Raw genomic sequence first — 16349 nt, forward strand, 5'->3', positions numbered from 1 at the left:
TGATAAGGTTTATTAACAAGTTATTTTTGTAGGACTAGATAGGATTTGACAGATTCTCTGCATACAAGGTGTCATTTTATGAATAGCAGTTCTTCACAGTGATAAGAAATAACCTCTTGTCCTGCTGTTATTGGGTAATTTTAATAACATACACAATGGTTCTGATTTATCCAAGTGTCCCAGTGAGCTTGGACAGTGTGCCTGCCTGCTGTCTCTTCATCCTTGGCTTCTTGAGTCAGCTCACTCTGTTTTCTAGCGAATTACACATATTTGTGTGTGATCTGTTGCACCAGAGGTGTGTTGAGTAATATTGCCTATTTTGCACAGAGAAACAGAGAGAGAGTTGAACATAGGGAAAGCCACAGCAGTGGAGCGAAGAATGTGACCTCTTGTGCATTCCTCTCTCAAATAACTGGTGCAACCCCCCCCCCTCCCCTCTTTCTTTTCTTTTTCTCCCTTCCTCTTTTTGTTTTTCTTCTTCTTGTCATTGTCTCTCTATTCCTTTTTTTAGTTTTTATGAAGTGGATTTTATGTTTCATTGAATACTTTCATAGACTTGGAGAACAATAGTAGAAAATGAGCAGTTGGGTAAATGAATGCAAATCAGCAGACAATTAAGGACGCACACACAAAATAACAGTATGCAACAGTACAACACACAAGCAGCAAGCATCAACAACAAATCAGAAATTGAGAGTACTTTTTCAGGTGGTGCTTGCGTGGGTGTGTTTTATGCAGCTCTTGATAGTTAACACCTATCTGCTACTACTTTGTGTCATAAATGACAAGGTCATACAGCTTTTTGATAGCTGTCCTTGGCCCATAAAATATTAAACAGTGCATCGTGCCTGACGCAGCTGTTGCCTGGTTTGATTGTGTATTGCATTTTTAAATCAGAAAAGGCACTAACTTCCATTGCCTAAAAAAAAACCATTAAACTGCTAAAACTGAAAAATGACATGCTACTTGTAATGGAGTTAATTTGAAGGATAAAAAATCCTGAATGCTAACAAAGGAAGGAAAAATCACAAAGGCACAAACCAGAGCTTTCAACCAAAGCTTTTTCCATATACATAAGGTACAGAGTGTTTTGCCCAGAACAATTGAAGTGTAAGCATGTCGGTTTAAGACAAACAATCCCGTTGAGTCATTGACTCTCACTCTGGTTTTTGTTATTTGGAATTGCTTCAGCATCTGCAACAGTATATGTTATGAAATCGCGTCTTGTGATTGCCCAGTTTCTGACAAGAAAGTAATTATTTACTGAAACATCTTTTTGTTTATTGAAAACTTTTGTGTGATTTGTGAATCAAACTTCAGCGTACTGATAAATTGTTCAAAATTCCGTCAGCTTGTTTTAATGTTAATTATGTAGTGACAGGTGGTTTATGTTAAGAATCAACTTGTGGCCTGATTGATTTCACCTTCATTGGATCAAGGACAAAATAAAACTCCCTCTTCATGTAGGAATCCTCGTATTCTCTTTTCCTGTCACAGGGCAGCGTTTGTGATCAGAACATCTAGTCGCCAATCTTAAGCTTCAGTCAGAACAGTAAGAGGCCACCACGACCAAGCATTTCCTTTTCTTCTCTTTGCGGGGCTTCCCTCCATTGTGCACACATATGTTCATACAGTACATACAAACAACACTCGCATGCATACAGAGAACCTCCAAGTTGGGTTAGGAATGCAGCGTGGGAGCTCTTCCTCACCCGGGTCCGCACACACATATACTCACATACAGAAAAAAAAACAACACCCACCCCCTGTTCCCTGCTCCATGCCCGAGCAGGCAGCCCCAGCTCCAGACACAGCTGTTGTTTTCTCTGCAGACAACCTGCTACCTAGGATGTCAGCTCTGTCTTTTTGAAAGAATTCAGCCATTTATGGGCCCTCGCCGTCAGGGAGCCGCTGTCCCCATGCAGATTATGGGATAAAGTCCCTTGGGGCATGATTTTGCATGAGGGCTTCGAGGTATCTGGAATCCTTTTTTTGTGTAAAATAATATTTTGAAGTTGATTTCCATTGTTCAGAAATCAACGTAATCCTCTCCACTTAGGGACTGTATCGCCAGTCACATTATTGTCTAGTCTGAATCTTTTTTCCCCCACTAGTCCAGTCAGTACAGTACTGGTATGCTGTGCTGTCCCTTTTGTGTTGTGTTAAGCTCCTCTTCATAGCGCTAAAAGAGGGGGCCTGCTATGCTCGCTGCATCTGGATCCACTTAGACACAAAGAAGAGCCCGAGCAGCGCCACTGCTGCAGCCTGAGAGCCTCGTAGCCAGAGTCACTCTCCTATATATCTGTTTCTGGTTTAGCCTCAATGGGCATACAGACAAATGGGGTCTTTCCCCAGGCATCTAGATAACATCTCAAAGGTTGATAGTCTGTAAAAACAGACGCGACATCTACTGGCTCAGTTCACTGTGTCTGTCTCCTCAAAGTGTTTTATGCTGTTGAATTAATGAGTAAGACGCAAAGTAATAACAGACGCTTTCTAGCTTTTTCTTTCGGTTGCTGATGAAGGGCTAACCTCCCACTCTTTCTGCTTTCCCTCCCGAAAGACTTTGGCTCTGCTAGTCTGCAAACTCATAAAACAATGGAATATAAAAAGTTGTGCTTTTCATTCCAGCACTCTGGGTCAAATTGAGTAGTTGAGCTTGGTTCTGAAAATGACTGGATTAGCACCCTCTCCATTGCTATTTCAGAGCAGAGCTCATACGCCTGGCCTCTCTGTTGCCCTCTTAATTTTCGCAGACCTCTACAACACAGTTGATTATCACAGCATTTTGCCCCTGACAAGTGATGAATAGTTGTGTGCATTCGACCTGGCTTTCTTTCTACTCAGAGTATGAAATTTTAACTCTTGGCTAGCATGCATACATTTCCATTCTCTGCAGGTTTGCATATTTTTGGCGCTACATAGTTTCGTCTGGGCCTACAGCAGTCTGTCGTGTGGAGAAATGAGCAAAGGTTTCTGCGAAGTCACCTGGGTTGTGTTGCCCTATTTTGCGTCTGTCATCATGATAAAATGGGTCCTCCAGTCCTGTTCCAGTAGGTCAGCTGGGTTTCTGCCCAGCTCCGTCTGTAATGAAGATTGTTGTAAAGCTGAGCTGACAGTGGACTGTTAATGGGTCACCTCAAATGAGAGGGGTTTGGCTAGAAAGAGAGAGAGAGAGTTCGTGTGAGAGTAGATACACAAGAGCATGCACATAAAGTGGATTTCATCATAAAATGTGTTTAATGACCTCTGGGTCAGTTTCACTGTTTCCATGTAAAAATACAATGGGAAAACTGCTTTTAAAAAGCCCAGAGAGAATCGACTAAAAGAACGTTGTTTGCCTTTTGTTCTCGGAGTGCATGTAGGGGTTTCTGCACAGCGGGAGCTTAAGAAAACTTGCAAGCAAATTAAAACGCTTTGTCCCATGCTTCTGTATGTTCATTTCGGTAACGTATTACCCCGACAGGCTAATGCTTACAGCCCTTAACCTTGAACCAGAGAGACCTCTGTGTCGTTCCAAAGTGTCCACTCTCCCTGCGGACAATACTAAGTGGAGAATTGTGTGGAACTCTAAACCCCTTAACCTCATCTGTTGGTCTGCACGCCTCAGACACTCTGGCTGCATTCTCCAGAGGGCCCTGAGTAAACAGCCACATGCGCACACGCACACACACATCCATACACCACATACCTGGTACTTGAGTGTCTGATATTTAAGTACACTTGGCCCTTACAGATTGCTGTGACTGCAGGGTTAGGCACTGCGGTGGAGCGATGAACCACGTGCGGCTCTGGATCACTATTAAGAACCGACTCGGCTTTGTCTCCCTCCCTGTCTCCCACCCTTTTCTTCCTCTGTAATTAGAAAGCTTGCTGGGTTTAAAAGTGTAATAACTCTTGTTCCATGACTTAGATGGACAGGATTTATGCCAAGTGTTGGCTGGCTTACATTTCTAGCATTGTTAGACAGTGTGATTATGTTTATGTATGTGTGTGCCCTCGTGTGTGGAATGTGGTTGGCCCAAAATCAAGCAGTTCTTCAAATGTCATAGTAGCATTTAAAGACAGTATCCTCTTACCACCCACTTAATTTTTCTGTTATTTGAGCACCAACACGGCCAAGTATTAATTTGTCATCTAAGTTAATGGCCTACTTCGGCTTTCACCACCTTGCCACATGTCAGAATGTTTATAGCAGATGTCAGTTGCAGCTACCCGTGCATTCTTGCTCAGTGCATTCTGATGATAAAAAAAAAATGGTATTGTTTGAATTGTAATGCATTTTGTGCTTCCAAGTTTGGGATACAACCTGCTTAAAGAACGGAATCACAAAGGCAGCAGGGGGGTACATGAGAGGAAAGTTGCCAACAACCATCCCGTGGGTGGACGTACGTCAGCTAACTGTTAACATACACGGCCCGGATTATAAAAACGCGAGTTGCGAGTGATTCTCCTATGAGCTCACTTCCAAACAATGTGCTTCATGTTTCTCCATCTGCAACCTTTTTTCCTCTTTTTCCTCCTCCATTTTTTATAGCCCCTCTCCTCTTCCCCTCATCCTCTCATCTCCCCAACACTTTGTGACTGCGGTAAGTTAATGGGCCTTTCTCAGAGTTTGAGGAAGCCTGCGTTTCTTCTTAATTGGTGTTTGGGGTGGTGCATGAGAGGAACACAACTGTTTGCCATACCAGCACAGCAGAGATGATGTAGGGCCTGGTGCCATGTGACTGGATGTTCAGGGTATTGAGGTCATTACTGGCAAGCCACTGAGACTGAGCAGTGGTTTAGAGTGCCCATAGATACTAACGAGAGCGTCTCTGCCCACGCCAATTCAATAGGGTTGGGTCTTGAACTTGGTACTTTTATGGGTACCGACCAAATTACAGTGTTACTACCAAGTACTGATTCGAATTAAATCAGTCTGTGCCAAATTTTGGTACCTGAGAGCACACAGTCAGTATGGGCAACAAAATAGCAAAGCTAACCCAGGCAACACGTCTTACCAGAGGAACACCTGGTGAAACATAAATCTAAAAGCCAAGGAGTGCACTGTGATAACTGAAAAGACATTTTCGTTAGTGCAGTAGAGGGGAGAAAGAAAAGAGCAGGCAATCACTCATTGTCTGTTGTAGGCTCTAGGGTGGCATTGAAGCTCTGATCTGCTAAAATGAGCTGTCAAGCAAACGGCTGCCAGCTCAGGTTGTCCACTGTAGAGGTATAATAGTGTCACTGTGGAATGACAGTCTTACAGTGACAGTGACAACTTCAAGTCCCAGCCATATCTTGGTTTGTTCGTCTTGCTTGATAACCCATGACTGCAAATAAATTATCTAGAGTTTAAGCAGCTCCCCTAAAGTTTGTATGAAGAGGTTTCAAGAAAGAATTTGGGGTTCTTTCCCAATCCCCAGCCCCGTTACTACACCAATTGATCTTGTGGTCTGTTGGCAAACTCGCTCATACATTTTGGCAATAATGGCTTACCTAACACAATTTGTAGAAGGACTATGTCATCGCTCAGACAGACATGACCTTATCTTTGGATTTCTTCTTTTTTCCTATTTCTCCTCATATTCCTCATAGTCTTATATATGACACATGAATCAGGGTTTTCTTCAGGCGCATCTGTTTATTGTTCTCTTCTCCTCTCCTTGTATTACTCGCCAAGTGGACCCGTCAATGTATCTGGCAATACTTAGGATACATAAAATCAAGTTCAGTGAAGGCCTAACCTTCAGATATACACAAATTGTAGGAGATGGTGTCACTACTTGTCTTTCTTGATTACAAATATGACCACTTAAAATGTCAGACTATCACTATGTTCCCAATTTATCACCAAAACCTAGCTAAACTACTACAGTCTAGTAGGAGTCTAGTTCTTTATCAATTCCCATATTCATTTAGGACAGACTATCACAAAGTTAGTCAAATGCAAACATGGATGAAGATTCAAATGTCGCAGTATTCACTTTCTTCCTAAGCACAAAAATAAGAGCTGTTAAAGACATTGTACCATGTATAATTTTCTGTATCGGTCATATTTTTAGTCGGCGCTTTTTCTCCATGATTGGAAATTCCAGTGACCGGGTCAGCCAGCTAACTGGTTTGGCACTCGTGATAAGTGCTATGGTGTCATCAAGCCGGCTTCCCACCAGTATGTAATCACCCACTTCACTGGGCCTCTTATCTCGGAACTGATGTTTGTCTTTTAAATGGAAAAATATCTGCCGGTTGTCAGTAAATTACAGTTGCTACTGTGCTCATTGTGGTTCATCAGTTTAATGACGATCGAGTCACATTAGCTCGAATTACTTGAGTGGACCAAATAACATCCTGCAATAAAATGGAGAGTACACCTCAGAAATAATTAATGACTTCAATAAGGTCTCTGACAATAAAAACCTGAGTCAATACTCGTAAAAAGCATTTTCGTTAATGCAGTATTGTTTTTGATTGCAGAGAGATTGCGGGAAAAAAGAGAAAAGGACTCCTCCAACCTTTTCAATAGACTTTACTTCCAGAAGAATTAGTTGAGAAATAGGACTAAACATCTGAATCATTTGTTTATCACTAACTTTGAGACAGCTGAGAAAAAAACAGAAAAGAGATTAAAAAAAAGAGTTGTGTTGCAAGACATCTTCGCTTCTGCCAAGGATTATTCGCTCTTTCCGCATACGACCACTGCAGCTATCTAAAATCACACAGTCACACATGTTTCTCTAAAGATCAAAAGATAAATGTTCTTATTTTGATTTGACTACTGAAGGTTATGCTCCCCCACCCTGTTAGCTTCTCTTGATTGAGAGTTTTAGCTCTGTGCTTAACAACCCAGTCCTGTTTCCAGAAGTGATTCCTCAACCTGTAAACATTTCAGAATGGAGAGGGGGGAAAAGCATAGAGAGAGAGAAAGCGAGAGAGAGGCAGAAAGACAGTGAGAGGGGGGAAGGGGGGTTTAAAAAGTTGGAGGAGGAGCTTGTTGTAATCATCTCATGACTTCAACAGAAGGGAAGAAGAAATATTTACGGTCTATGCTGGATCCAAACTTCAACATTATAAACGAGACCTCTTGCAGCTTTTGTCTCATATTTTGGCATACATTTTGGGTGATGGTGTTTGTGTTCTTCTTTGTGAGTGTGGTGGCAGTCTCTCCCTCTCATTGTGTGTTTGCTGCTGGAGGTGGGAGGGCTCAGCTGATGTCACTGAGTGCAGCAGGCAGAGCCTGAAAGAGGCCCTTTGTTGGCAGCTGGAGCACGAGTAGTCCCTCTGCCTCAGATACACACTCACACAGGGGACAGGAGAGAGGAATGGCACCGCTCAGACTGCCCTACTGCCCACTCAACTGACACATCTACGGATCTACAAAGCCTCTGGACCAAACCTGTGCTTTTGGATAGTTTTTTTTTGTATCTATCAGAAGTGGAGCAAACCAACAGCAAAAGAGGGGGGAAAAAAAACATGGAGCCGCTCAGAGGAGAAAGTTGGTAGACTTTGCCGGACACCAGACTCTGCTTTTTCTGTTTCGGAAAGTACTGAGGAGAAAGAGGATTTTCGCAACTGAAAGTAAAGAGAAGAAGACACCAGTTTTTTTTCTTTTAGGACACATATCGGCTTGGTGCAGATTATTCAGTTTTTATCTTGTGTTTGAATTTTTCTCCTGTTGGACACATGTAGAGGGGAAACGTTCGAGGGACGTCTCATTTGAACCAGCGACAACATTTTCCAGCGGGAAGGGAAGGAAAGCAAATGAAAATGTTGGAGATATGCCTGAAATTGGTGGGGTGTAAATCTAAGAAAGGCCTTTCGTCCTCCTCCAGCTGTTACTTGGAAGGTAAGACGATTTTGATATGGCTGAAGTGCCGTCTTTCGTCTTGGGCCATGATTTTTAACGTTTACTTTGGATAAATATAAACAATGATTAAAGGCAGAGATGTCAGAAAGAAACAAAATCAGGGGGCTTTGGAGACATGAGGAGAAGTAGAAAAGATGATGTATCACTGTGTAAAAGCTCAGCAGTGATTTCTGCGCTTGTGGAAACAGAAGAATGGGGAGGGGGGAGTAAAGAGTAAGCACAGGGGAGGGTGAGGGAGGCCAGACACACTGGCTAGCTTAGGAGGAAAGAAGTGGAAAAAGAGACGGCGAAGAGAATACAAGGAAATCTGACTCCTGGTCGTGTCCCACTTAACTCTTGTTTATGAGGAGAGGGGATCTAATCTCAGTATGCACTCTCCCTTCAAGTTCTCTGCTATGTTTCAATACTTGGATGTTATTCATTACTTCCATAATGAAATTAGAAGATAATTTAAGACTGTATATTTCACATAGTCTTTGTACTATGCACACTAGTGATAACTCCCTTTCAAACACTTTGTATTGAACTGTTTAGGTCACAGTTAAAGTGGGTAATTGATTAGAAGAGGATGTAAGAAATCCAGGGCACATCAAGCTTCTACATGATCAACAAAGTAACTGATTGGAAATTGAAGACTCAAGGAAAACTAGTGAGTGCCAAAGATTGCGTAACGGACTGATTTAATAGAGTTAATCGTCCTGGTACGCTCCCCACTGAAGTGGATGACAATGATAAAGAGTCTCTCATTTCCAGACCATATGGTACAAGGCACATCAGACCTCATGCTGAGATGTTCCACCTCGAATTAAACTTCCATTAGAGATGGAAGCCTTATTTATGTGTTGTTCCAATAGGAAGCTATTTGGCATTATTAAACTGTAGCAGAGGAAAATGCAGTTTGAATATTTTATGATGCCGTGTCTCCTCCGTTGCGCTCTTGTCTTGAACATCCTCTCATTAACATGATGTCTACCACAGTGGGTAGAGCCATATCAAATGTATGATCTGAATCTATTCGCCTTTGTTCTCCGCCACCTCCCACTCAGGTGATGACAGGGGACTCAAGATAAATATGTTGGCCCTCAGAAGTATGTGGTTTGGGACCAGCGCCTATACTACATGGTTTTGGACCCTGACTACTGCTAGTTTCTCCTGGTTGCATTTTCCTTTAGTCCAAGGTCTAAATCAGTTGTAAGATAATTGGAATATATACTAGCAGTGCTGTCGTTGACTTGATCACCAGGACCAAGTGGAACCAGACATGTTTTTTATAAGCAGTCTGGTTTTTGAAAAATTTCTGTCTTGCGTCAGTGTGTGACTTTGGATGAATTCCTATTGCTCATAGCAGTGCAGTCATCGCTATGAATTCAAGGTTCCACACATATTTAATCATTTTGAGTGTCGTCTCAGTGATGTAGCCAGAACATGCTGCAGTTTCTCCCACTGGATGACTCTGGAGAACTGCCGAATGATAATGGGCCTTCATTTTTTTTTTTCCTGTTTTCTTTCTCAGTCATCTCCTGAGTTTCCTTTTTCTTGTCTTTCATTTTCTTACCTCTTTGAGCATGTGTTGTCATCGTCCATGTGTCAGTGTGCCGTCACCCTCTCACAAAGAGCTGTGGTATTTGGGGCCGTAAAGTGGACATGTGTGACACGGGCTGCTCAAAAGCGCTGCCCACACACTTTATGTCCAGGCCAAACTCTGGACATATGGTATGTCCTGCTTGCGCTGAGGTCTGGATCTTGCTTAGTGGTGGTCTCTTCTATCTTTCTTGAACTATTGACTCCCTTGAAGCCCAGTGGATAAACTGAAATGAAAATCTTTATACTACTAGTACTGCTATTTTTTGCCAATTATTTAAGAACCCTAAAGTTTGGACTTTATCCTCAGCACTCCTACTATATAATCCAGCACAACATCATTGCAGATACCATGTTAGAACTGTGTTAAAGAGGTCTTGAGTGGTTTTGTTCTGATTGGTTTATGCCTGAAAGTGTAGTGTACCTTTTATAATTAAAAGAAATACTAATACACTGGCGCTATGTTATATATAACATAGCTGTTACCCTATCATGCCAAGAAATCTTAACTGTGACTTTAAGACTGAATATGACCAAATTGCACACACATATTTTCTGTAAGTGTTGTTGTTGTTTTAGCTAACATTCCTTTGTGTTCTGCAGTTAGCAATCCCCTCCCTCCTCTTTATATCACCACACTTTAACGACTCCTCATCTGTTGTTCGAGGCAGCTCTCTTTCTTTTCTTCCAGCGTTTTTCATTGCTTGGCCTGTTGGTGCTAGTATAAGGTGCAGAGCTAACTGCACTGGGTGATGGACTGCAAAAGTGTGGCATTGCCCTATTAGCGAATACTTCAGAAATTATGCCATGCATGCTCTTTCATCTGGGTTACCATTTATTCACCTTATAAATGAGAAATATTGCCAAGTTAGTGAGCTGACATTCTTCTAAAACAAAAATGCTATATATCGTAGGCAAGTGATCTTCAATGTTTCAGTTTCTTGAAGATGTTTCACTTCTCATCCAAGAGGCTTCTTCAGTTACTACGATAAAGCTTTTAGAATTACCACTTCCTACATGACTGAGAACCTTCATCAACTCTTCTAAGAAGCAAAGTCCTCAGTGTCTGTATGTTAAAGCACTATATGTATCCCGCTACATCAGACCAATTAACCTGTAGTATACTCCTCAGTATTGACGCATGTTGCCTCCGCTGACATGACATTTCAAAATAAAACCCTGAAGATGCTGTAACAGCTGTTTGATATTTGATATCGTGAAAACATTGCACATCATGATATTTGATAATATCTAATATTTACACAAGCATAACGTGTATCCTTTATCCTTGCTGGCTGAGGGAAACGCGTCTCATTGTCGCCTCAAAACGCAACCGGTCCGTCTCCTTTTAGGCTTGGAACCCACCTAATTATGAGAATATGACTGTGGCAGTATGCTCTCCAGATGAAATTAAATCTGGCATGTTCTCAAACAAAATAGCAGGTTTGTGACCTAAAAGAAGCACCACATTTGGCTTTGATTGTCTCCGTGTGCTCAGGCTGGCCAGCCTAACTTGGCACCAGAGGCTGTGTGAAAGTCTTTCCCTGGCCTCTCATTCCAACTGATGCCTGCAAACTTGACAACAATGTAAGGTGACTTGCTGCAGGCCACATATGTTCTGTTTACATCCTAAAGGCTGTAGTAGTTCTAGTCTTGAATGCTACTTATTTGTTGTTTACTTCTTCCTTTGAGGAACTCACAAGTGATATTTTTTCCAACCCTGATTCCAAAGCTCCATCATCTGTTGTGGACATTATCACACATCACACAAACACCAGCAATGCCTGGAAGCATATTCCTATTCCATGAATGGTAAAATGATGAACTAAGCTTATCAAGACTGATATCAAATTCTTGTCACCTACGGTCTGTCCTCAGTCGTTTCGCAAAACCCTTTTAATTGGAGAATGAATTGGTAAAAAATGCTTTTAACATCAGGTCTTTGACAAGCAAATTTAAGTATCAAGCATAATTTAGATGTCATGTGATTGTTTTGAAACTTGGCTAGACTGAGACAGCAGTGCAGGAATGAGTCAATCCCTTCAAACTTCAGTTTTATGACCGAGGCTGCAGTGAATAAGAAGGGAGATGGAGTTGCCATTTTGTTTTAATATTTTTATCCAGTGCAAACAGATGTTTCTGATCTGCTGCTGTCTTATATTAAGCACTTTGAATGACCTTGTTATTGAATATTAAATTTGCCGTGCCTTGTAATGAGTATATCCATACTGGCTTGCAGCTCTGTATTTCAGTCTTTGTCGTCAGAGAAGTGAGTTCCATCAAAGTATCCTCTTTTCTACTCGCTCAATCAGCCAAACCCAGCTGCATCTTGATCACTTGGTGCACATTGTTCTTTAGGTAATAATCCTTATATTGTGAATAAATCTCAGTTGTGTTTCAGTTTGCATGTTGTGAATAATTTTGGCTGTTTTTGCACTCTGTTCTCCTTCCGATCAGACAGCCTTTAGCGCTCCTTCTAAAATCATAATGTCTGCATCAGATGATCTTACTCCTTATTTTTTGCAGAGACACACTGCAGATCAGTGGAATTTTTTTCTCAAATAACATCCTATTATGCAATAAATGTGGTGAGCATGTCGTAATCTGCTACATTATGCAGCTGGGGGACTTGGTTTCACGCCAGTGCTTTCCGGCATATGATGAAAAACCAAAATATTACATTTTCGGCAGCCATGACAATGACATGTGTCTTAGACATAATCAGGTGACTAGCTGTCTGACAGTTTAACGAGCCTAAAACATATGAGAAACATAAGGATATTAAAACCTTAAGATATATGGTTTTGAAATGTCAGAGATGATACAATGGAGTTCTGTTCGTTCTTGTCTGTGCGTGATTGGGAAATGTCGGCCACAGTTTTCCTGCCTGCGGTAGTTATGACATGATAGTATAATGCATTGATTTAAAACTGTTATCAACAGATGGTTTTATATTTTTTTCCAACTGTGACCAACATTTCAGACATGTTGCCAAAAGGCTGTATCTTTATGTTACCGAGCTATGTTAATAATGATCTATTTAGTATATTCAGTATTAAAATGAGTGTTAAATAGCTCTGTATTCCAACAGTAATCACTGCTACAAAATGTTTGGTCAATGGCGCATGTCTGTCCTCCCCATAGTATTGCAGTAAAAGAGAAAATACATTTTCTGTTATCCTTGCCCAGTTTATCCAAGCATGGCAGAGAACACCATAAAGAGGCGGCCCTGTCTGCATGGAGAACATGCAGAAAGCAGGATCCTCGTGCTGCTATGCCTGGCAATTACAGCTGCACGTTCATGTGGTGACGTAAAGCGGAGGGAGGGGATTTCTAACTGCAAAACAGACAGGAAGTTAGCTTCAACAACGACTTGCCTTACAGCAGCTTTAAAATCTGTTAACAAACTGATTTTTATGAATGACAATACTTATGGCGTACTGTAGATGTGCATTTGAACGCGTTCTCAGTTGGTGAGTCATATCGCTGTCTCCACTGTTATCGGAGACTCTCTAGAAATTGTATTTGTGTACACCTAAAATTTAGGTCGGACAGCACAACAAAAACACAGATGAACCAGTATCATTTTTCCTCCCCAATATCGATTGCAATAGCTAAATTTGTGTATCTAACAATACTGAGTACCAATCTTATACCAGTGCTGATCTCTATTTTAACAGCTGTATAAACTACTAACCCTGTTAGGATGTTATGTTATGGATATGCTACGAGACATCTGATACTAGTAACAGAACAACACTACCAATTGCCTCACTTTTATGTAATAAAAAAAAAAATATATATACTTTATATACTTTCCCTCATAGTATATCTCAAAATTACTATGTCCTCCAGAGCTCCACTCAGACTTCAGATTGCTTCTAATGACCAATGTAATATTACCAATGTCTTTCTAGCTGTGTTCAAACAGCTGCTAAATTGGCACCTGGCGTAATTTCCTTACACTAAACAATAGCAGTTATTTTGACTGACTGCAAAACAATGGATGTAATGTAGCAGCCAGAGGCTTTTTTACTATTAAGAGTTTAAATATGCATTGCTGTGCTTGGCCGCTTACTCTGTCACATATTGAGAGCTAGCCACTATTTTTCCAGTCCTACTGTGATTGTGGAGAATTGGAGGATAAAGTTTCAGTGTTTTGTCAGTTTTCTAGGGGTTTAGTTGGTTTCCTAATGGTTCTCTGCACTATGTGCTATTACTATGTTCTTATAATTCCTCCTCAGATGTTACTAATGTTTGTACATTTTCACATTGAAAGGTAAAAACCAAGTGCCACTTAAGCCTATTGTCTCAGCTGGCAAGATGAAGGTGTTCGTGAGCTGGGGGGATGAAAAATAAGATGCCTCTTGAACATGTGTGACAACAGCTGAGCGAGCCACACTATCATCTCATGTTTGGGCCAAACTGCAGTTAAAAGTTCTCTCCTCATCTCACCTCACTTTTCGCTCACGAACACAGTTTTCTTCTATTTATCACATTCTTTCCATTTTCCACATTTTGTAATTGAGCCATCAGGTTTACTGCGCTACAATTGCTATAATTCAAACAGTGTCTGTAATTAACATAACTGTAAGTTAAAAGCAGTTTTGAAGGTGCTACCTGTGAGTGCAAGCACATCCATTTTAGAGTTAAAGAGAAGATTCATGCTGAGACACATTCTCGCGGTCTGATGTGTGGTAGTCGTCTAGGCATTCAAGAAAATGAAAACTAAGCGGGGATAATCCAGGAAATGAAAATTTATGAAGACAGCAGGTACACAGCAGGTCACATGATCAGTTTTATTGCTCTAATCCCACGTCGGGCCCAAAGCCGATAAAGCAAGACCCAGTTGAAGGGCATTTAGAAGAATTTGATATGACACGTGGAAGAGGAAAGGGTTGACACTGTTGCTGAATCATCCTACATGTGTCAAGCTGTAAGGGAAAACGACTTCACTGCATTCCAAACACACGCCTACAGATCTCCCCTCAGAGAAGCATTGTTTGATGTTTTCCCTCACATCTTATTTAACTTCATGAGTTCTAATAAGCTGATCCTCTGTTTTCTTGTTTCAGAAGCTCTGCAGAGACCAGACTTCGAGAGTCAGGGTTTGACAGAAGCAGCCCGCTGGAACTCCAAAGAGAACCTGTTGGCAGGACCCAGCGAGAATGACCCCAACCTGTTTGTCGCGCTCTATGACTTTGTGGCCAGTGGCGACAACACACTCAGCATTACCAAAGGTAAGAAAAAGAGAAAAAATAATGGGATTTATTGAATCAATTTGACATCATTCCCAGTTATTTTTTGCATTTTGATAAATGTCACGCTCATTTTATGTTGGAGGTGTTGTTCCTTGGCTGTATGGAAAAATATAACTTTTTCCAGGTCTGGACAAGTATGGGAAAAAAGAAAAGAGCATATGGAAAAAATATTTATGTTTCCTCAATATGTTACGGGAAAAAACACGAGTATGGGTAGCACCCATTATTTGACTTCCTCTTTGGGCAGAGGTGTTTGACAATGGAATGTCATCCCACACTCTGCTTAGGAGAGTGAACAGCTTAACTAAACAGCCACATTGCCACATGATTTTAAAGTTATTTATTAATTTCATAAACATCAAGCTATTTTTGCTGAGATGTGAGATATGGGATGAAAAATTCTAGCAAGAAGTCTGGAAAACTACAGAATATCAAAATGGAAAATGTGTAGGAGCCCCGTGCACTTCCAGGGAAAGTTTTATACTCTGTAAGGTTATGATTATTTTGGGGAATCTGCTTATTTGCTTTCCCGTCTCCTTCCTTCTCTGTCTTCATCCCCGTCTGACTCTCACTTCCTGACGATGGTCTCGCACATTGGTTGTTTTCTTCCTCTGAAGCGACTGTAAAACAATTCCACAGATGGATCACACGGACAAACAAAGGAAGGAAGGGGGGAACATATGCACCGGAATAAACACGAAAATGTCCTGTACAGCATAACTTTCCAGTTCGTTATGATATGAGCCATTGCACACAAAAGTTTCATCTTAGTTTCGCTCTATGTTGTGGAGTAATATAAGTATTAAAATTTGAAGTTTGGCCAACAAAATTAGGCCAGTTTTGTGATTTCAGTGTGTAATTTGAAGTCTAAACTAAAGGAGGGAAACATTTTTTTTCTCAGTCTGGGTTACAAATGACTTGGGGAAAGAAAAGCTGCCTTCTGATCTGAGGAAACATGACATTAGATACAGTAAATTCCTGCATGTCTGACTTAAAACAGGCCGAGTTCAGTCGAACTCCAGTGTCCATGCCATGGTTGCCTGTTCTCAATTCAAAGAATTTGGAAGATTCACTACAGTCCAAACAGCAGTAGCCATTAAAATTATATTAAAGTACAGGTTTGCAGCTAACAAGATACTGGATAACATTTTTAATTTAATCTCTCATGTTGTTTAGGAGAGAAGCTGCGTGTGCTGGGTTACAACCACAACGGCGAGTGGTGCGAGGCACAGACCAAGAATGGCCAGGGTTGGGTGCCGTCAAACTACATCACTCCAGTCAATAGCCTGGAGAAGCACAGCTGGTACCATGGACCCGTGTCACGCAATGCGGCAGAGTACCTGCTCAGCTCGGGCATCAACGGAAGCTTTCTGGTCCGAGAGAGTGAGAGCAGCCCTGGTCAGAGGTCCATTTCTCTGCGGTACGAGGGGAGAGTCTACCATTACAGGATTAACACTGCGTCTGACGGCAAGGTGGGCATCGGGAAGCACAAATGCATACCGCATACACACACCAACAATATCTTCTGTCTGCTTAATGACTAAAATTTAATAACTGTACGTTGACAACAGAAAAAAGTCAGGTGACTTTTTGCCTCCGGATTGAAAAGCCTATGCCAGGTCAAATATGTTGATCATAGATATTAGATTTCCATGTTT

At 41.3% G+C, this 16349-nt stretch overlaps 1 protein-coding gene across 4 annotated transcripts in view; it reads left to right on the forward strand.

Annotated features, from left to right (window-relative positions):
* The window catches only part of abl1 (c-abl oncogene 1, non-receptor tyrosine kinase), a 34466-nt gene that overhangs the window by 9067 nt on the left and 9050 nt on the right, over window positions 1-16349 (forward strand). For 2 of the 4 annotated variants that reach the window (XM_037117266.1, XM_037117267.1), the window contains exons 3-4: window positions 14506-14670; window positions 15868-16163. In XM_037117266.1, coding sequence (XP_036973161.1) covers window positions 14506-14670; window positions 15868-16163 — 461 coding nt within the window. Of the gene's footprint in view, window positions 1-7170; window positions 7829-14505; window positions 14671-15867; window positions 16164-16349 lie in introns of those variants that run through there. The other 2 variants (XM_037117268.1, XM_037117269.1) reach the window with 2 other exon arrangements.

This window comes from Acanthopagrus latus, chromosome 12, assembly GCF_904848185.1.
Source record: "Acanthopagrus latus isolate v.2019 chromosome 12, fAcaLat1.1, whole genome shotgun sequence".
NCBI classification, from domain to species: domain Eukaryota; kingdom Metazoa; phylum Chordata; class Actinopteri; order Spariformes; family Sparidae; genus Acanthopagrus; species Acanthopagrus latus.